At 38.2% G+C, this 16,123-nt stretch overlaps 2 protein-coding genes across 6 annotated transcripts in view; one reads left to right on the top strand and one right to left on the bottom strand.

The window, feature by feature from the left end:
* LOC119214270 (cell adhesion molecule 2-like) overlaps positions 1–4,707 on the top strand; it is a 98,890-nt gene extending 94,183 nt beyond the window's left edge. For 2 of the 4 annotated variants that reach the window (XM_037465957.2, XM_037465940.2), the window contains 3 exons: positions 1,014–1,040; positions 2,703–2,825; positions 2,912–4,707. In XM_037465957.2, coding sequence (XP_037321854.1) covers positions 1,014–1,040; positions 2,703–2,825; positions 2,912–3,030 — 269 coding nt within the window. In that variant the 3' untranslated portion in view covers positions 3,031–4,707. The remainder of the gene's footprint in view (positions 1–1,013; positions 1,041–2,702; positions 2,826–2,911) is intronic. The other 2 variants (XM_037465966.2, XM_037465948.2) reach the window with 1 other exon arrangement.
* An 8,317-nt stretch (positions 4,708–13,024) lies between these two features.
* Positions 13,025–16,102, bottom strand: rwdd2b (RWD domain containing 2B). 2 transcript variants are annotated; one of them, XM_037461758.2, is made up of 5 exons: positions 15,982–16,102; positions 15,637–15,850; positions 15,485–15,552; positions 14,381–14,749; positions 13,025–14,280 (listed from the first exon to the last, which is right to left on the bottom strand). In XM_037461758.2, exons 2-5 carry the CDS (start codon positions 15,847–15,849, stop codon positions 14,028–14,030), a joined length of 903 nt encoding a protein of 300 aa, XP_037317655.2. In that variant the 5' UTR covers position 15,850; positions 15,982–16,102; the 3' UTR covers positions 13,025–14,027. The 2 variants fall into 2 exon arrangements, with proteins under 2 accessions (XP_037317655.2, XP_037317647.2); XM_037461750.2 differs by having other exon boundaries at positions 15,637–16,050.
* Positions 16,103–16,123: the final 21 nt, after the last annotated feature.

Raw genomic sequence — 16,123 nt, 5'->3', positions numbered from 1 at the left:
TTTAACTTAGCGCTGTTACACTACCATGATTTGTGTTTTTGTCTCTGATTAGTTTTAATCATCGGTAGCTGACAATATGCAAACTCTATTGGAGCATGTCACCAAACAATTGCACAAACTTACGTCTTTCCAGAAGCATAAAATAGAAAACATGAGAGTTTATACTTTTGTTCTGAAGCTGAATGATTTCATTTTTCTAATAATTGCATTACAACCAAGCAATAAGAACACAAGCAATTACTTTTGAATATATTTTACCAAAACCTCATGTTCCATGTGTTTACCTTAGTTCATGACTTTTTCCACAAAATCACCGCTTAGCAGTTAAAAAAGCTATTGAGTTTTGATAGAGAAAACACATAAGGTTTTGTATATTTGGGTTGCAGTTTCATTTGATAATCAACCTACGAAGCCATAAGCTAAGTTATCCTCTAAACATACAAAATATATGTTCATATACATCTTTACTAGCTTGCAATCTAATCGAGCGCAACTGCGAATCATCAAAATAGACACTGGCGGCGGGAATGTGTATTGCATTGACTATGCTATCTAAAAACAAAGAAAACCTCAACCAACTCATGAAAATATGCTTTATCACACTACTAGTTGTAAAAAATCAAAAATACAAAAGATAAACGGTACTTTACAAGCACGCAACTTTTCGATTTGCCATATTTTCCTACTCTTAAAAATCTTTCATTATAATTTTCTAAAAATAAAATCTCTCAATTTGACGCAATAAGAATAAACATATTGAATTAGACGCAACACATTCTAGATCTCTACGCTTTTGTTCCTCACCTCGTCCTTGTTATCTGGTGCTGCTCCCCCAATGAACACTTGCATATGGCTGTGACAGCAAGCTTTGCTTTCCGTCCCTTTTGCACGCTGTCCAAGTAAGAACGAGACCATTCAAATTTCCTATAAAAACTTTGTGGTCACCTTTTTATCATGGTGTTGTTCCCCTCGTCTTCCCTTACTGCTGTCACTGTCTGCAACCATGGCAACAGCCAAAGACTTTCCATGGCCTACAACAGGTAAATATCCCACTAGACGATCTTGCAAGCCAGATTTACAGTGTGTGTTGCTGGATCTGGGTCAGGACACATCACAGCCTTCACACAGCATGAGCCGAACCATCACCATGCATGGATGCTCACTCTGCTGACGCCAGCCGCTTCCTTTCCAGCTTTGTCACAGGCTGCATAAGTTATTATACAATATGTTTCTTATTTGTCTTTGCACAAGGGAATAGACGTCTGTATCTGGGTGAGGCTGGGATTAAGAATGTGTCTTTGCCAGTGTGCAAATATTTGTTTTCAGACCATGTAATAACTTGTGATATTTCACCTTTCTGATCACATAACAAAATATCTGTTCACCTTATTTGCCAGGAATGTTCATGATTTAGTATATGTTCACAGCATGTGGTTGCAGCAATTGATAGTTGATAATTAATTGATCTGATATGGTATTAATATGTAAGATCTGCCAGAAAATGCAAATACAATAAAAACAAGATTCACGTTAATTTGTTCATTCTTCAAACTGAGCCATTGATGTCCCAGTTTGCCATTGTGATGTCTGTAGTTTTTGCTTCTTGTGACTATAATGTTAAAGAGTATCATCTTAGATATTCAAGTAAGTTGCTCAAATGTTTTGCATCAGGATTTTGAACAAATTACCATTCTATATTTTGTTCCTAAATAGCCATGCAAATAATCAATGCATTGAATTGGAGTTCAACAATCGGGTTGTACGTCTATAAATACTTGTTTTGTAACACCGTAAGTGGAATAATTAGCAAGTTGTGCTGAGATGAAACTTTCAGCCGCAGTGCAGCAAGAGCAGTTCAGCTTGTCTAATTCCTCTGAGCAGAATGCACCAGCTCAGTGTGATATGACAATTGCTTATGCCCCTTGTTGTCAGTGTTCCCCGAAAGAGATCATTATATCCGTCAACATGTAACCAAAGTTGAGTTATTGAGTCATTATTGAGTTATTGCAAACAGTAAAGTGGCTGCTTGAGAGTCCCAAAAAAAAACCAATTGTGTATGTTTTCTCCTGCATGTAGTTATTTAAACTGCATGTTTCTCAACGTTTTATTTATTTTACTTCTTTTTAACGTTCCACACTGGGTTGCTGTAAATGATGGTTGCCTTTCGTTAACGAGGTTTGTCAGAACATCCCCGCCGTCATTTTCCAGGGTCACTTTGCAAATCTGAGCACAAGCCATCCATCAGCTTGAGATAATGAGAGCACACAAGATGCACAATAAAGACACAGCAACTTTCTGTTTATTACAGAACAGACACAAAGGCATGCTCCTGTCTGGGAAACCAGCCATTAGCTGCCAGCAGCTAAATGTTGCTGCAAGCAAAGGGGAACATCACTGAGGGCTAGACTGGTTTTCTTGCAGGAGGTACCTGTAGTTAATGCCCATTTTTTTTGATTATGGAAAGATTGTCCTCATTTCGACAATTCATGCACTTCTAAGCAGCGATGTCCGGTTTTCTCTATGATTGAGGATCATTTGCAACTCTGCTTTCTGTGCGTGTTAAAGTATTGAAGCTCCTTCAGGATCTTTTCATGACACTTGCTTGAGTACATAAATCTCTACTCCTTCATTAGGTAGCGGCTAAATATGTGTTTCTTTTGTCTCCCTTTCCCTCCATTTCTCCCCTCTCTGTTTTGGTACAGATCCTAATGCTTTTGCACAACATGGACCTGACCACGCTTTAATTGGTGGTGTTGTTGCAGTCGTTGTCTTCATCACCTTGTGTCTGATAATAGTTCTTGGACGTTATCTGGCCAGACATAAAGGTAAAAGAAGTCCCCTTACCTTCTTGCAATAAAAATGTCCTTGTAGTGCTTTTCAGAAGATGCATTAATCGGGTGTGTGTCTACAGGGACGTATTTAACACACGAGGCCAAGGGATCAGAGGATGCCCCAGACGCAGACACGGCCATCATCAATGCCGAGGGAAACCATGTGCATGCGGAGGAAAAGAAAGAGTACTTCATTTAGACTTATTTTTCTCCTTTCTTTTGTTTCATCACAACTTTTGACAGCAAACATGCAAATTAAACTGCCTGAGCGTAACTACATGATCTGTTTCACTTTATTTATTATTATTTTGTCTTGACCGGGAAGCTAATGTTTGGCTACACTATTTTTTAAAAGCTGTTGCTGACAATATAGCCTTCTTCTTTTGGAATCAATGTAGACCTTCAAGTTTTAAGGTGCCTAAATCCTGTACATTTTTCTGCATTTCTTTCATCGCTTGAATTTTTTTTTTTTCTCTCTGGTCTCTCTTACTTAACTTGTTTTACAACTTTTTGCAAATGAAACAAGACATGTACTTCAACTCAATTAGGAGTCAAGACTTAGCTTTTTGAAAGGTTTTGCTTTAAGAGCGGATGTTATGTTATTTGAACGCGATTAGAGTGGTTTTGGGTGCTGTTTGGGGCTTATTCTAAAATTGACCAGACATTCTGACAAGACAAAATATTGAAGCACATTGATTGTCCGTATTAGTCCCTCCCATCTGTATATTTCTGAATTGATTTGCTTTCAGTTTTCACCCATGCTGTTGATTTGTACCAACAGAGAACAAGTATGAAAATGTAAGCACAAAGTCTGAGGACTAACAAGGAGGGGAAATGCACCTTGTCTGTTGTTTGTTGTCTAAGGATTCAATATGAGTCGAGATGAAAAGATTGTGTCAGACAGGTGATGAAGATTTCAGTACACTTGCAGTTAAATTCATGGAAGAAGAACATTACATTGGTTTGTGATTTGATGTAAGATGCTAACTGAATAAGTGGAACCTTGTGGGGGTTCATTATTTATGTTAACTTTTATTGAACTATGCTCTATGTGTGGATATTGCTGTAAAATACTTTGCTAACGTGAATATTGGTGAACAATACTTGTTGAATCTGGAGATCCCTGACATATTAATTTGTATATTAGCATATACAGTATTTAAAGTATTCCACGAGTCTTTATTCTTTCTCATTTATCTAAGAAGAGTTTGTTTTACCAGGTGGTGTGTAAATAATGTGTAAGTATTCAATTTTAGTAAAAGACAAAACTCTGATTTTTAAATTTCAGGTCTAATCAGTTGCCATCACTTCCAAATTTGTTTCCCAATTTGGAAGACTTTATTTCAAACAGGGATTCTAACGAATTGCTTAAAATAAAGAAAAAATATTCTGGTCAGTATATGTATTTATTATTATGATTGAAGTTTATTATATGATACTATATGAATTGATATTATTGCTGTTATTACAAATGTAGTAGTCTGACATTAACTTTTCCATTTTTTAATTCTGTATTTATCATTAAAAAACAATACAAGGATCACCATTATGGCCTTTGAGTTTGCTGCAAACAGTACTAATGTTGAGGCATTGGTGAATCAGACATGTCCTCACTGTATATAGTCACTGTATCAAAGACATTGAACCACATTGCCAATGCTCATAAATGTTCTTTTGTTAGTTTGGTATGATGCTATAAATAACTCATTTTGTACAAAGTTTTAATCGCTGTAATTAATTTGCTTTTTATGGGGGATGTGTGAGGTTTGCTTTTATCTTAGTATTGAATATTCATTTTCCAACTATGCCACTGTAAAAAAAAAAGAAAAAAGAGAGACAAAGTGCGGATTAAAATATGAACAATTTAAAAAACTGACATTTTATTGTGACTAAATTTGTGCTTTGAAATGTACTCAAGAGTAATGTTTTTTTTCCTGTGAATTACAGCTCTATTACCTACAGTCACAATATGAGTGCATCTCTGCGATAATATTAAAGGGAGCATATGTTGATCGACAGCCCTATGGTCTAAGTTCCACTGCAATTGTTATTCCATGTCGCTGTTGAGTGTTGCACAGCCTTTAGTATTAATAATATATGCAAAGTGTTGAAAGATTAAAAAAACATGAAGCTACTCAGGAAGATTTCCCAAGGCTCTCAGCGCCGCTCATTGTGCGTTAATACACGGCGACAAAAGGAAGACTTGAGTCTCCCCAAATTTCTCCCTGTCTCACTTAAAGCAAGTTCGATATGCTTGAAGTGGCTTCATGAAACGTCCCGCAGATGGCAACGCAGCAGGCTGCTGTTGCCCTTCTTTTAACAAACTTGAGAGAGGAAGCAGGCTGAGAGGAGCAACCTGGAGGCAAACCACCCACAGTGATCTGACATTATGGTCAAATATGTCAGGATGCAGCTGATTGCTTTTAATGAAAGGAAAACATTATGAAACTGTATTGATCCCGCGCGAGGAAGCAGAATCAGAGCATCAGACTGGAAAAAGAAAATGCCAAAAATCAATTTAAATTGGGCAAATGAAAGTACCATAATATGTGAGGGACAATTCAAAACTCTCAAAACTATTACAAGAAGATCAGGAGCAAAAGTACTTTATCCACAGGGTTGCATGTATGAACAGTATGTGTAATGGTCTGTAGGAGAGCATTATAAAGACAAAAGCAAATTGTATCTTACGTTTAGTAGTGATTTGGCTCCTGTGCGTACAGCAAACCATACCAATTTAGAATAAAACAGAAAGCATCATATGGTCCATTATCACTGCTTCAGTGACACATTCGAACTGAACTTTTCGAAATTTTATGATGGAAATAATAGCCTTGTGCACATTACTGATCTCATATTAAATATCTAGACATCCTTAAAGGGAAATCTGGTTCCAGGACACGGGGCCTATGTCATTATGATCCTCCATTCTTCAGCTCGCATTGACCTTGAGCATAATGTTGCTTCCCAGCAGACTAATGTTGCCATTATCAACACACACTGTCCGGCCAGCCATCTGCCTACTTCACACAACGCTTCGCTCCCCTCTCCCCTCGCAGAGATGGTTCCCAATGCTCACTTCATAATCATTACCATCAAAAGCCCAGCCAATTCAAATAAACATCAGCTTCCACTATCACACTCCTTCGCATTATTAAAAGCTCAGTGCTTCGTTAAGCCATGCAAATTGAGATAGACTGTCTTGAATAATGCCTGGCACAAAATAATGCTGGAAATCCATCATAATTTAGTGATTGGATTTGGAGGGGGGGGGGGTGGGGGGGCATTCTTCTGCAATCGTAAATAGTGAGTTGGAAAATAGATTTTTCTCTTTACCCTTGAAATGTGAGAACCATACCTTGGGCAATGTAACAATTGCAGTGTGACCTCTCAGGAGGCCTTGTAAGTCTAACTGAACTGAAGAAACTGATACCCACTGTACCCCATAGGCAGTGTCCATATCAGTCCTCCAGCTCACAATAAGCTCTTCTCTTATCATAGCACAACAGAAGTCTCTGACCAAATCCTTCAGGGACAAATTGATATCTTAAAAAAATTGTTATACATATTAAACATATCAAGTCTACAGCACAATTCCGATTTAGCAATGATAAATATTTAGTCATGAATTAATAGTTGCATTTGTATAGGGATGCCTTTTTTGCCTGAAAGGTTTTGTATTTTACAGTTACTTAAACCAGACAGATATAAACCGTTTGTATAGTTCTGCGGTAGATTAGCAACAACTGGAGGAGACATCGCAAGACTTTGCATCCAAAGATCCAGTACCCTGACACAAATACTGGTTCTTATTTTGGATCACTAGCAAAAGGCTTTTTAAATTACATTGGTTTCACTTGTTTTCACTATCCAAGCATGTCAAATGTGCAATTTACTGGGGGATTTTCTGAGTAAGTAAAAGTCTTAACAGGACTTCAATGATGGATGCAAGGCAAATGCAGTATGCGAAACAGAAGTGATGAAGACATCTTAGCTTTTCTAAATCATGTTTTTAATTACAGATTGAATAGGTATTGGTGACACTGGACAGTAACCCATTGAATCACCCAAACCTAAAGTCAGTACTGTATAATAACACAATTATAACTGGAAAAAAAGGTCAAACATTTTATTCCATGCCTGACAGGCATGAAAACTATTTTGGAAGAGTTTACTTGAAAAAATTGCTCTGCACTGAGAGATAATGTGCATAGAGCAGACACTGCAAGATGAAAATCCCAACGTTTCAATATTCTCCTTTTTATTTTCAAAACTGTGTTTGGAGTCTGTTATTGTTGCCCTTAGAAGCCTGGGGTTGCATTGTTTGTTTAAATGGTTTTGTCTTGACAGCTCATTCTAATGGGGAATTGGGTAGAATAATAATGGCATGTTGACCTTGAACTTTGAGATGAGTTATTACAATCTCATAATGCTGCTACTAGCATCGTAGATACACTTCACCCACCGGTAGATTAACTAAAAGGTTTCTAACTTAATATATGAGTTATATAATTTCAAACAGCACATTTAATTCCTTTATATTTCTTGTCAATGTAATATGGCGGCACAGATTTACTTTACTAATAGCTGCAACATTCACACATCACCAGTATTGCTGCTGAATCAGAGGGGAGAAAGAGATATTATCTTGAGATGTGTTTTGCCTAATCATATTTGATGAGATTAAACAGATCACTCACACTTCCAGTTGTGACAGGGATGAGTGGAAGTCAGAAGGAGTCAAATGATCTGGAACAAAGAACATGAGCTTGTGTTTCCCCCTGGATGCATCACCATGCCATTAGTGTGGATGAATGTGTAGAGTCAGATACAATTCCCTTGTTTGCTGCATGAGGGCTTCCACTTGTGCGAGGCAACGGCTCTGTTGTTCAAATCAGGCCACATGCACACCCGTGGATTGATGACGGAATCAAGGCTACCCACTGTATTTTAAACTCATTCATCCACACTGACTCACATTCTCTGTGGTGCATCTTTAAATAGCCCGCCCTGGGATTTTCTTCCATTTGATTTATTCTATATTGTATTTTTTGATCTAATTAAAACAGACTTTTCCGTATTGTTTGGCTGAATTTGAAATTGTGCAAGCCCAGGAGAGTATATAAAGGGAAGCCGTATCATGGGTAGACTTTTGGGGGAAAAAACTAGTACCTGTGGCATAAGGTATGCAATAAATAGAGTGCCATCTGTTTGGATTTGAGCACTTGAGATTATTCCAAGGTACTCACCAGAGACTTAATTAAAGTTGAAATATTAGTCAGTGGGAGACTGATGTTTCTCCAATAAAATGACAGCTTCACGAAATCTTTAGGTTAGTAGCATCAGTTTGATAAGAGAGATCTAGTTTTATAAGAATGCTCCTCTTTTTTTACAATATGTATAAATACCCTCATGCCATGCTGTAAAGTCACAGCCCCAACCACCACACCATCGTACACCTCCCACAAAACAGTACTTCAAATGTTAAAATAGAATTATTATTTGTCCTCATTATTACAGCACTCTTGATTGCAGATAATTGTGAAGTGTACATGAATTTGTCTGTGCAGCAGATGCAAACCACAGGTAATGTCCTAACGCCATTAAAGGTGAGGAAAGTTAGTCATTTGTTTTCTGGACAGGGCAGCAGTGAGTAGGATTTAAGGAATACAAAATACAACAATGAAACCCCCCACATACTCAATTAGCAGACCACTCTTTCTGCAGTGCATTCTATTCCGTAAATTTCATTTTGAAATAACACATCTTGTTCAATACAAACAGAATAATAATGTGTAAACAGAGTATTGAAAAGGTTTGAACAAACTGCTGTGCCTGCAGGATGCCAGCTGTCTGCCATGTGCGGACATCAGGCGTTGGTTTTCGCCTCATTATCATTAAGGTCCCCAACTCCCTTGTCTGGATTTTATTTTAACATTTTCAGTACTTATAGTAATGGCTTAGGATGACATTGACTTTAATGGCCCCTGGTCTAAACTAGCCTCAGTTGTGAAACATAAGCTTTAGCCAATCTGCTGCTGACTGTTGCTTTGAATGGGCTTTTATCTATTAAATCAAAAATCACATTTACACAAGTAATTTCTCAAGTTTTATCGATACAAAATACCATGAGTATTCTATTTATTTTATTTCAATTTTTTACTTTATGTCGCGCATTAACATCAGCAGTTGTTAGGGGCCCATAATTCGTCACTAATGCCAGAAATGTTCTGACATACGTATGTTTTAAGCAGACACTAACATATTCCAAACATGAAAACATGCCTGACGACATCACCCGTTGCACCAGTGTTGTATATGGGATAAAAAGTGAATAGTTAACAGGAATATTACATAAAATCATTTAATAAATCCTAATACAAAACTATCCTGCAAAACACTTGATGAATAAATCACTTACACTTCAAATACTTCAGGAATAATTAAATGGCGAGGCGCATTGCAAGCATAAACAAAAAACTTCTTGTGATTTATAGAGTCCAAGTAAAATAAACGGTGTAGGTTTGCACACAAAAGACGGGAAGGACGTGTGGGATTGTTATGAGTTGAATACTTATAGCAGTGTGCCTGTCGTCTTTATGATCCAGTCAGTGTGATGGTGAGCATCAGGGATTACTGCAGACAGACAGCTCAGTAAGACCACTGATTAAATAGTAGTGTGAATAGAGAACATGTTTAATTCAGTCATATTTAGTATTCATGGGATGGATAGCCATACAAGAGTTCACCTTGAGGGGTCATCAGGGGAGAAGGTCCAGAATCCCAAAGAGCTCCCTCGCAAGCTTTCACATGGCACTTAGAAACACAACTGATTGTGTTTTTAATTGCTTTGATTATCAAGTTTACTTTGACTCAATTGGAAATGGTAATGCAACACACAGCAAATTAGCAGACTGATATAATATGAAAAGGAGTTCTGTTGTGAACCTTTTGTTACACTGTGATTGATAGATTTACCAAAGCAAAATCAAGGATGATCTACATCCCTTATCCATTCAATCTGTTGGACTGATGAATTACAGTCGACTTTAATATTGCTACGTTGATGTTTTATTGCAGTATTTTATTAAAGAAAATGGAAAAATTGTGAAAATTATTGGCCTTCTTTGTTAGGCCACCACATTAATTACATCACAGTACAACAAATACTCCAAACTAACTTGTAAAGGTATAACTGTGCAAGCTAAGAAATATATGGTATGATTAATTCGTAAGAAGTCAGTAAGTTCAAACCTTATATTTTTTTGCATATGCAATCAGACCAAAGAATACATGTTTGTTCAGATTTTCTACAGAACAAGGTAGGAAGTAAGCACAACATTTCTATTAGGACAATAAAGGTTTATGACCAAATAAGAACATTTCAATTAAAAAATGTCCTCTTCAGTGTTTGCAGCTTCAAGGTAATGCAAAATAATACCCTTTCTATTCGATTGACTTTGTGAAAGAGTGCCGGCTATAGAGACATATTCATATCCCTGTGCTGAAATACATCACCATGGTGTTCAAAACCTAATTCAATTATATGCATCACTAGTTCAATAGACCTACAGAATTTGGTTATTGTCTGAAAGGATTAAATAAAGAAAAATATGGATTTACCATGTGTGAAAGAACTTTAATGTATAAAATACTAATTGGAATTTCTGGTGTATTTGCCTAATTAAGTCTTTGTCAACTACAGGTCATATTTACATTGCATTTTCAAATGTATTTTTCCAGTTGTGAGATAATAATATGGAAGGTTTACCTCTATTTAGTAGAGGGAAATTAACCCTTGATTCTAGAACACACTATTATGTAGTCACACGAGAAGAACTGATCCAGGCAATATATATGCACTGCGCTATTGGAGGAAAAAGTCTAAACATTGACGGTATTTTGCTTATCATTCTTGGTCATTAAATCAAGGCTACATGTTTGGGTTTTGATCGATAGCTCATTGCATCAAACATGGGGTGTGAATGCGTCTGTGGAAAGTCAATAGGGATGATGAGCTTCATGATGCAAACCAAGAGATGTTGGCAGAGGGTAACAGTCTCAGTTGATTGATTCAGATGATGTGTTTTTCTTTTCATGATCCAACTTCTCAATGTCACATCAGCAATCCAACAAGAGATAAAAGTATGCAATGGTCTCACCAACAGCTTTAGCCTTTTAGGTTTTAATGTAAAAATATGAATATGTCACAGGACAAGAAAACACTGTAATGCAGGATAGTGTGAGGGAATTATCACGAGAGAGGCAGCAGAGAGGCAGAAACCCGTGTTCAGAGGAAACACAAAAACATCACAGAGGTTTCCGGATACAAGCAAAACCTTTAACCGCTGAGCCTTGTCATTGAGATGTTACTCAAACTAATTGTGTCCGGGTAGGCGAGACACTCATCATTAGTGGCCTCTATGTACTATGCTTTAAATCCCTTATAGTAAACATTTACATTTGTTTGTTTGGTTAATTATGTGCACTATTGTTGAATTAGTTCATCTTATATTTTTTTATTTAGTGCATTTTTAATATGTTTTTACTTTAATAACCAGTAAATATAAATTAAATTCAGTAATTTCCCATTGTAGGATTAATAAAGTAACTAATGATCTATCTATTATGATCAGTATGGCAGACAATGAAGTTTACACCTCACAGGCTCTAATTGTTTGTTTGAAACCCTTTCTGTCCCCATAGGGACATATTGTCCAAATACACCAAATAAGCCCTTTATATCTCCATAGGGAGCTATCTTTGCAGAATCCACGTGATGCATGTTGCACCACAAGCTCCTTCAACAGCCCACAACATACAAATCAAACACATGCCTCAGGAGAGGCCCTATTGTTTTTTTTAACATGAGAAACTTTGGTATTGTGATCCAAACAGTGCAGTCTTGGGAAGGAAGGAGTGAGTGCACGGGTATTCAGTTGGTTGCAATGAGCCCACAAGGAACAGACTTGATTAGCTTACTTTACAGTTTTTGGCTTGGCAGGCTGTCCAGATACTTATATTAGTTTTTCTTATACATCCCCTTTAAAACATATGCAGACTATCATCTCAACAATAATTTAATCGTCGTTATAATGAATAAATGAGCTGGTAATCATGGTTGATGCCCGTTGATGTCTTTATAGTGAGACAATGTAATAGTTTTGCATGTGCAGCATGTCCGTGTCTCGGTCCATCAGCACCGGTCCCCCCCAAGGCTGCGTTATTTCCCCTTTGCTCTTCTCCCTGTACACCAACAGCTGCACCTCCAGTCACCAGTCCGTCAAGCTCCTGAAGTTTGCAGATGACACCACCCTCATTGGACTGATCTCTGGTGGGGATGAGTCCGCCTACAGGTGGGAGTCTGACCACCTGGTGACGTGGCGCAGCCAGAACAACCTGGAGCTCAAAGCCCTGAAGACAGTGGAGATGGAGATGTACTTCAGGAAGTACGCAGCCCCACCTTCCCCCCTCACCGATTGTGACTTCCCCGTCACCACTGTGGACTCCATTCGTTTCCTGGGCTCCATCATCACCCAGGACCTCAAGTGGGAGCTGAACATCAGCTCCATCACCAAAAAGGCTCAGCAGAGGATGTTCTTCCTGAGGCAGCTGAAGAAATTCAAGCTTCCAAAGACGATGATGGTGCACTTCTACACTGTGTGGTACGCTGCAGCCACAGCCAAGGACAAGGGCAGGTTGCAGCATGTCATCCGCTCTGCAGAGAGGGTGATTGGCTGCAATCTGCCGCCTCTCCAGGACTTGTTTGCTTCCAGGACTTTGAAGCGGGATAGAAAGATTGTAGCTGACCCCTCTCACCCTGGACATAAACTGTTTGTGCCCCTTCCATCCGGCAGGAGGCTGAGGTCCATCAGGACTAAGACCTCCTGCCACACTAACAGTTTCTTCCCTTCGGCAGTCGGGCTCATCAAACGAGCCCAGGTCCCCCCCTGACTGACTCTCACTCCCATGTACATGTCACTTTCAGTGACTTATTTGGCCCAAAGACATTACTGTAGAAATAACTCAGAAAGGGATTTTAAAATCAAAGATGAGGGATCAAAAGGTTGCTCATTCTGATTTAAAATATAAAATACTGGGTGACAAAAACTGGAGTTGTGGATACAGTTGACAATCTCTGAAACCGGTTTCTGTTGATAAGTTAACAACAATTAAACAGATACACAAACAATTAAACAGATACACAAAGGAAACGATGAAGAGGAGTATGGGCTATTTAAAACCTCAGTGTTATTGCCTAGCTGTTGTTAAAGCCCACCAGGCATTTTACATATTAAAATAAACATTGATATTTACAAAAGTTATGTTTTGTTTTATTACAGAAATATTGGATTCAAATAACCACTACAATAGTTTTTAACAAAATCATTGTTGTATCATTCAAGTGGAGCTAAATACTGTTTATCCATGTTATGAATTGTACATGTTTGATTATCCAGAAATAAGGGGCAACATCGAGCCTCAGGTTTTCCAACTTGGTATAATGCTGCCATCTGCTGGCCATTGTAGCCCAAGCAAGGTTGGAAGTAAATTAAATGCAATTCCTTCAAACTACTGAAACTACCTTTGTACGGTGCTCTCATTGTAATTTGTTTCTTCTGTTCATATATACAGTAGTTCCACATTAGAATATACAGTATATATTGCAATAATGCACATGAATCACATATGGCTAAGAATGAGCTTCATCTTCAATAACCACATATTTTGATTACCAAAGTGTAATCCAGAATAAACCCCATTATAGAACAAATCCTTCAAAGAAAATTGGAGGGAGACTTTCCACAGTTATGTTATCTATAATTCATAAGAGGTAAATCAAAAGATTTCATAAACAGATATCTAGAATATTGTTGACTAGGTTGTCCAATTATTAATGTGATATCAGACCTGAAAATCAGTAATTCAACTTGGTGTCATTTATGGGAAATAATCACCTTGGGCAAGCTGTAATCTTTAAAGTATTCAAATTGGAAATATTACAAAGATCTTTTAAGGCTTATTAAACATGCCTATTATCTAAGTTTTTCAAAATTACAGAAACATCTATGAAAAGCTTATTTAGTAAAATTCCTTTATGTGCTTTCAATTGGAAAATAAGAAAGCATTTGCAATACATAAGAATTGACGTCAATGACATGTGGGCATGTCTACACTCCCGGCTGGATCTAAACACTACCTTCCTTCAATGCCAAAATATATCTGAAAGATGTCACAACAGCCTTTTTCATTCAAGAACTGGTAGAGCTGCCCGAGGTCCATGTGATTACCTCTGTTCCCATGGGGGTCAAACATTGCCTCTTCAAAGCCAGTGAATTTGCGAAGGGAGTCTATGCTTTCAACAGCCGTGCTTTCCTCTCCCATAGGATCAAGGGGAATATCCTCTCTATGTCGAATCATGATCTTCTTCCATGTCAGAACCTTTACTCTGTGAAATGGGGAAAAGGTTTGGAAAAATAAAAAACCTGCGACCTCAGCAGGCTTCTGGCTGTGACATAAACTGCTAAAAATAACAACACTTAAATTACCTGGACCAGAACTCCTCGCAGGCAGAATGATGACCTTCAACGCACACAATGCCAGGCTTCCCAGGCATACTAAATCCTGACAAGCCCAGCTCCTTGGACCACTCCAAGATGTTCTTCCTCTTCGTCTTGTTGTAGATGTGGTGGCTGTAAATCCACAGTCGGCTGAACCCTTCCTGTGGCCCTGGAGAGGTAGACTCTTGCTTAGAGGCCGTTGGTGCTGACGAACTCTTATTAATGAAGACCTGCAGGTTGTCTTTGACCCAGTCCACAGCGGAGAGCACACATACTTCCCCCTGGCAGTTTTCCATGAGGTATGCATTAAGATCCGTGTGCAGCTCTGTCTGCTGGGCCCTGCTGACACCAGCACACCTAATGCACAAACAAAACATGCTGTAAAAAAGGATTCAGACAAACATTCAAGGCCAGTTGGACTTGGCAGTTTCCATACTGAAAATGTTTAATAGAAATTGCTCAACAATACAGTATAACTAGAACGGGTATTCAGGAGGTTTAAAGGCTCACTATCAAGAAAAAATGACAACGACCACAATGACAACACAATATTTTCTAAAATCAAATACAGGATGTGTTTTCTTTAATGCGGTTTGCAGTATTGTGCCTAGTAATGTGACACATTGGATTTGAGTCAGATACTGGCCATCTAAAGAAAACTTGCAGGTTAGATATAAACCAAAATGTTTTTTCCCACACAAGCAGTGATTTCCGCTACTCATCAACCGAGATCGATGTGGATCTTCCCTTTGATAGAGAAGTTTAATTCAAATATGCAAGAGAAGACAAATTCATGTTACTGCTCAACACGTGTATCAAGTGATCAGATACCGTGAACTGCATGTATAACTGACAAATGTCTATTTTTCTAACAATGTTTTTTTTTTCTATGTAACAATTGTGTTCATACATAACATCTTCTCTAAAGAATCTCTTAGCAGACATTGCATTTTAACATGAACGTGGTATATTGCTGTTTCCAAGTGTCACCCTTTTTATAATGACTGTAAGTTAATTAGTTGTATAAGTTCTTATTTTGCATGTAAAGATTGCCTCACCTTTATTACACATCAAAAGTGTACATTTGCTTACCTGATAGTTATCTCTGGTAACACACTGGGATACTCGGATGGATAAGCGCAGGCTAAAACGACTTCCATCTGGGTTATGTAAGAATAAGAAAATAACTGTGTTTTGAGACATATTTGGCCATGACACACTAGGACAGTTGGCTATTTAGTTACCTTCTCCGTGCTTGCATGGTCCAGCTTCTGTTTGATGAAAAACTGAGGTCTGGAAGAAGGAGGGGTTTCCATTGAAGCTGAACCCTCCACGTAGACCCTGAGCTCAGCTAGTGCCAGCTGGTCTGTGATCTCCAGCTCCTCGCGGTTGGGAAACATACTGGTCAGCAGCTCAATCTCTGCAAGTTGAGACTCAGCCCACTCTAAGCATGACATTCTGGTAAAATGACGTCAGGCTGGCGCTATTAAAAAACTGCTTTCTGTCTCCACATTCAACTTGACAAGCGTATGGCGTTAAATAAATATACGTGTATACGTTATTTACATGTGGATTCTTGACACACATACCAGTTAAACACCTGGACAACTTCTGTATTCACACCGCTTGTGCTATAAGCTGGCGACCGAGCGTTGTTTCTACTCGGACTGTTTAAAGTGACGCACACAGGAAGCAGACGTATCGGAACGGTGGTGCCATCACATTTCCGTT

The sequence above is a fragment of the Pungitius pungitius genome, chromosome 3, assembly GCF_949316345.1.
Source record: "Pungitius pungitius chromosome 3, fPunPun2.1, whole genome shotgun sequence".
Taxonomy (NCBI): Eukaryota; Metazoa; Chordata; class Actinopteri; order Perciformes; family Gasterosteidae; genus Pungitius; species Pungitius pungitius.
Note: the sequence above shows the minus strand (reverse complement) of the source record. Positions and strands in the feature narration are given on the sequence as shown.

Excerpts from the sequence above, each read along its gene's own strand:
- rwdd2b (XM_037461758.2), bottom strand. The coding sequence starts at position 15,849 with ATGTCATGCTTAGAGTGGGCTGAGTCTCAACTTGCAGAGATTGAGCTG. Across the intron at positions 15,553-15,636 it reads ACCATGCAAGCACGGAGAAG|ATGGAAGTCGTTTTAGCCTG; the intron begins GTAACTAAATAG and ends TACATAACCCAG. Across the intron at positions 14,281-14,380 it reads TGCGAGGAGTTCTGGTCCAG|AGTAAAGGTTCTGACATGGA; the intron begins GTAATTTAAGTG and ends CCCATTTCACAG.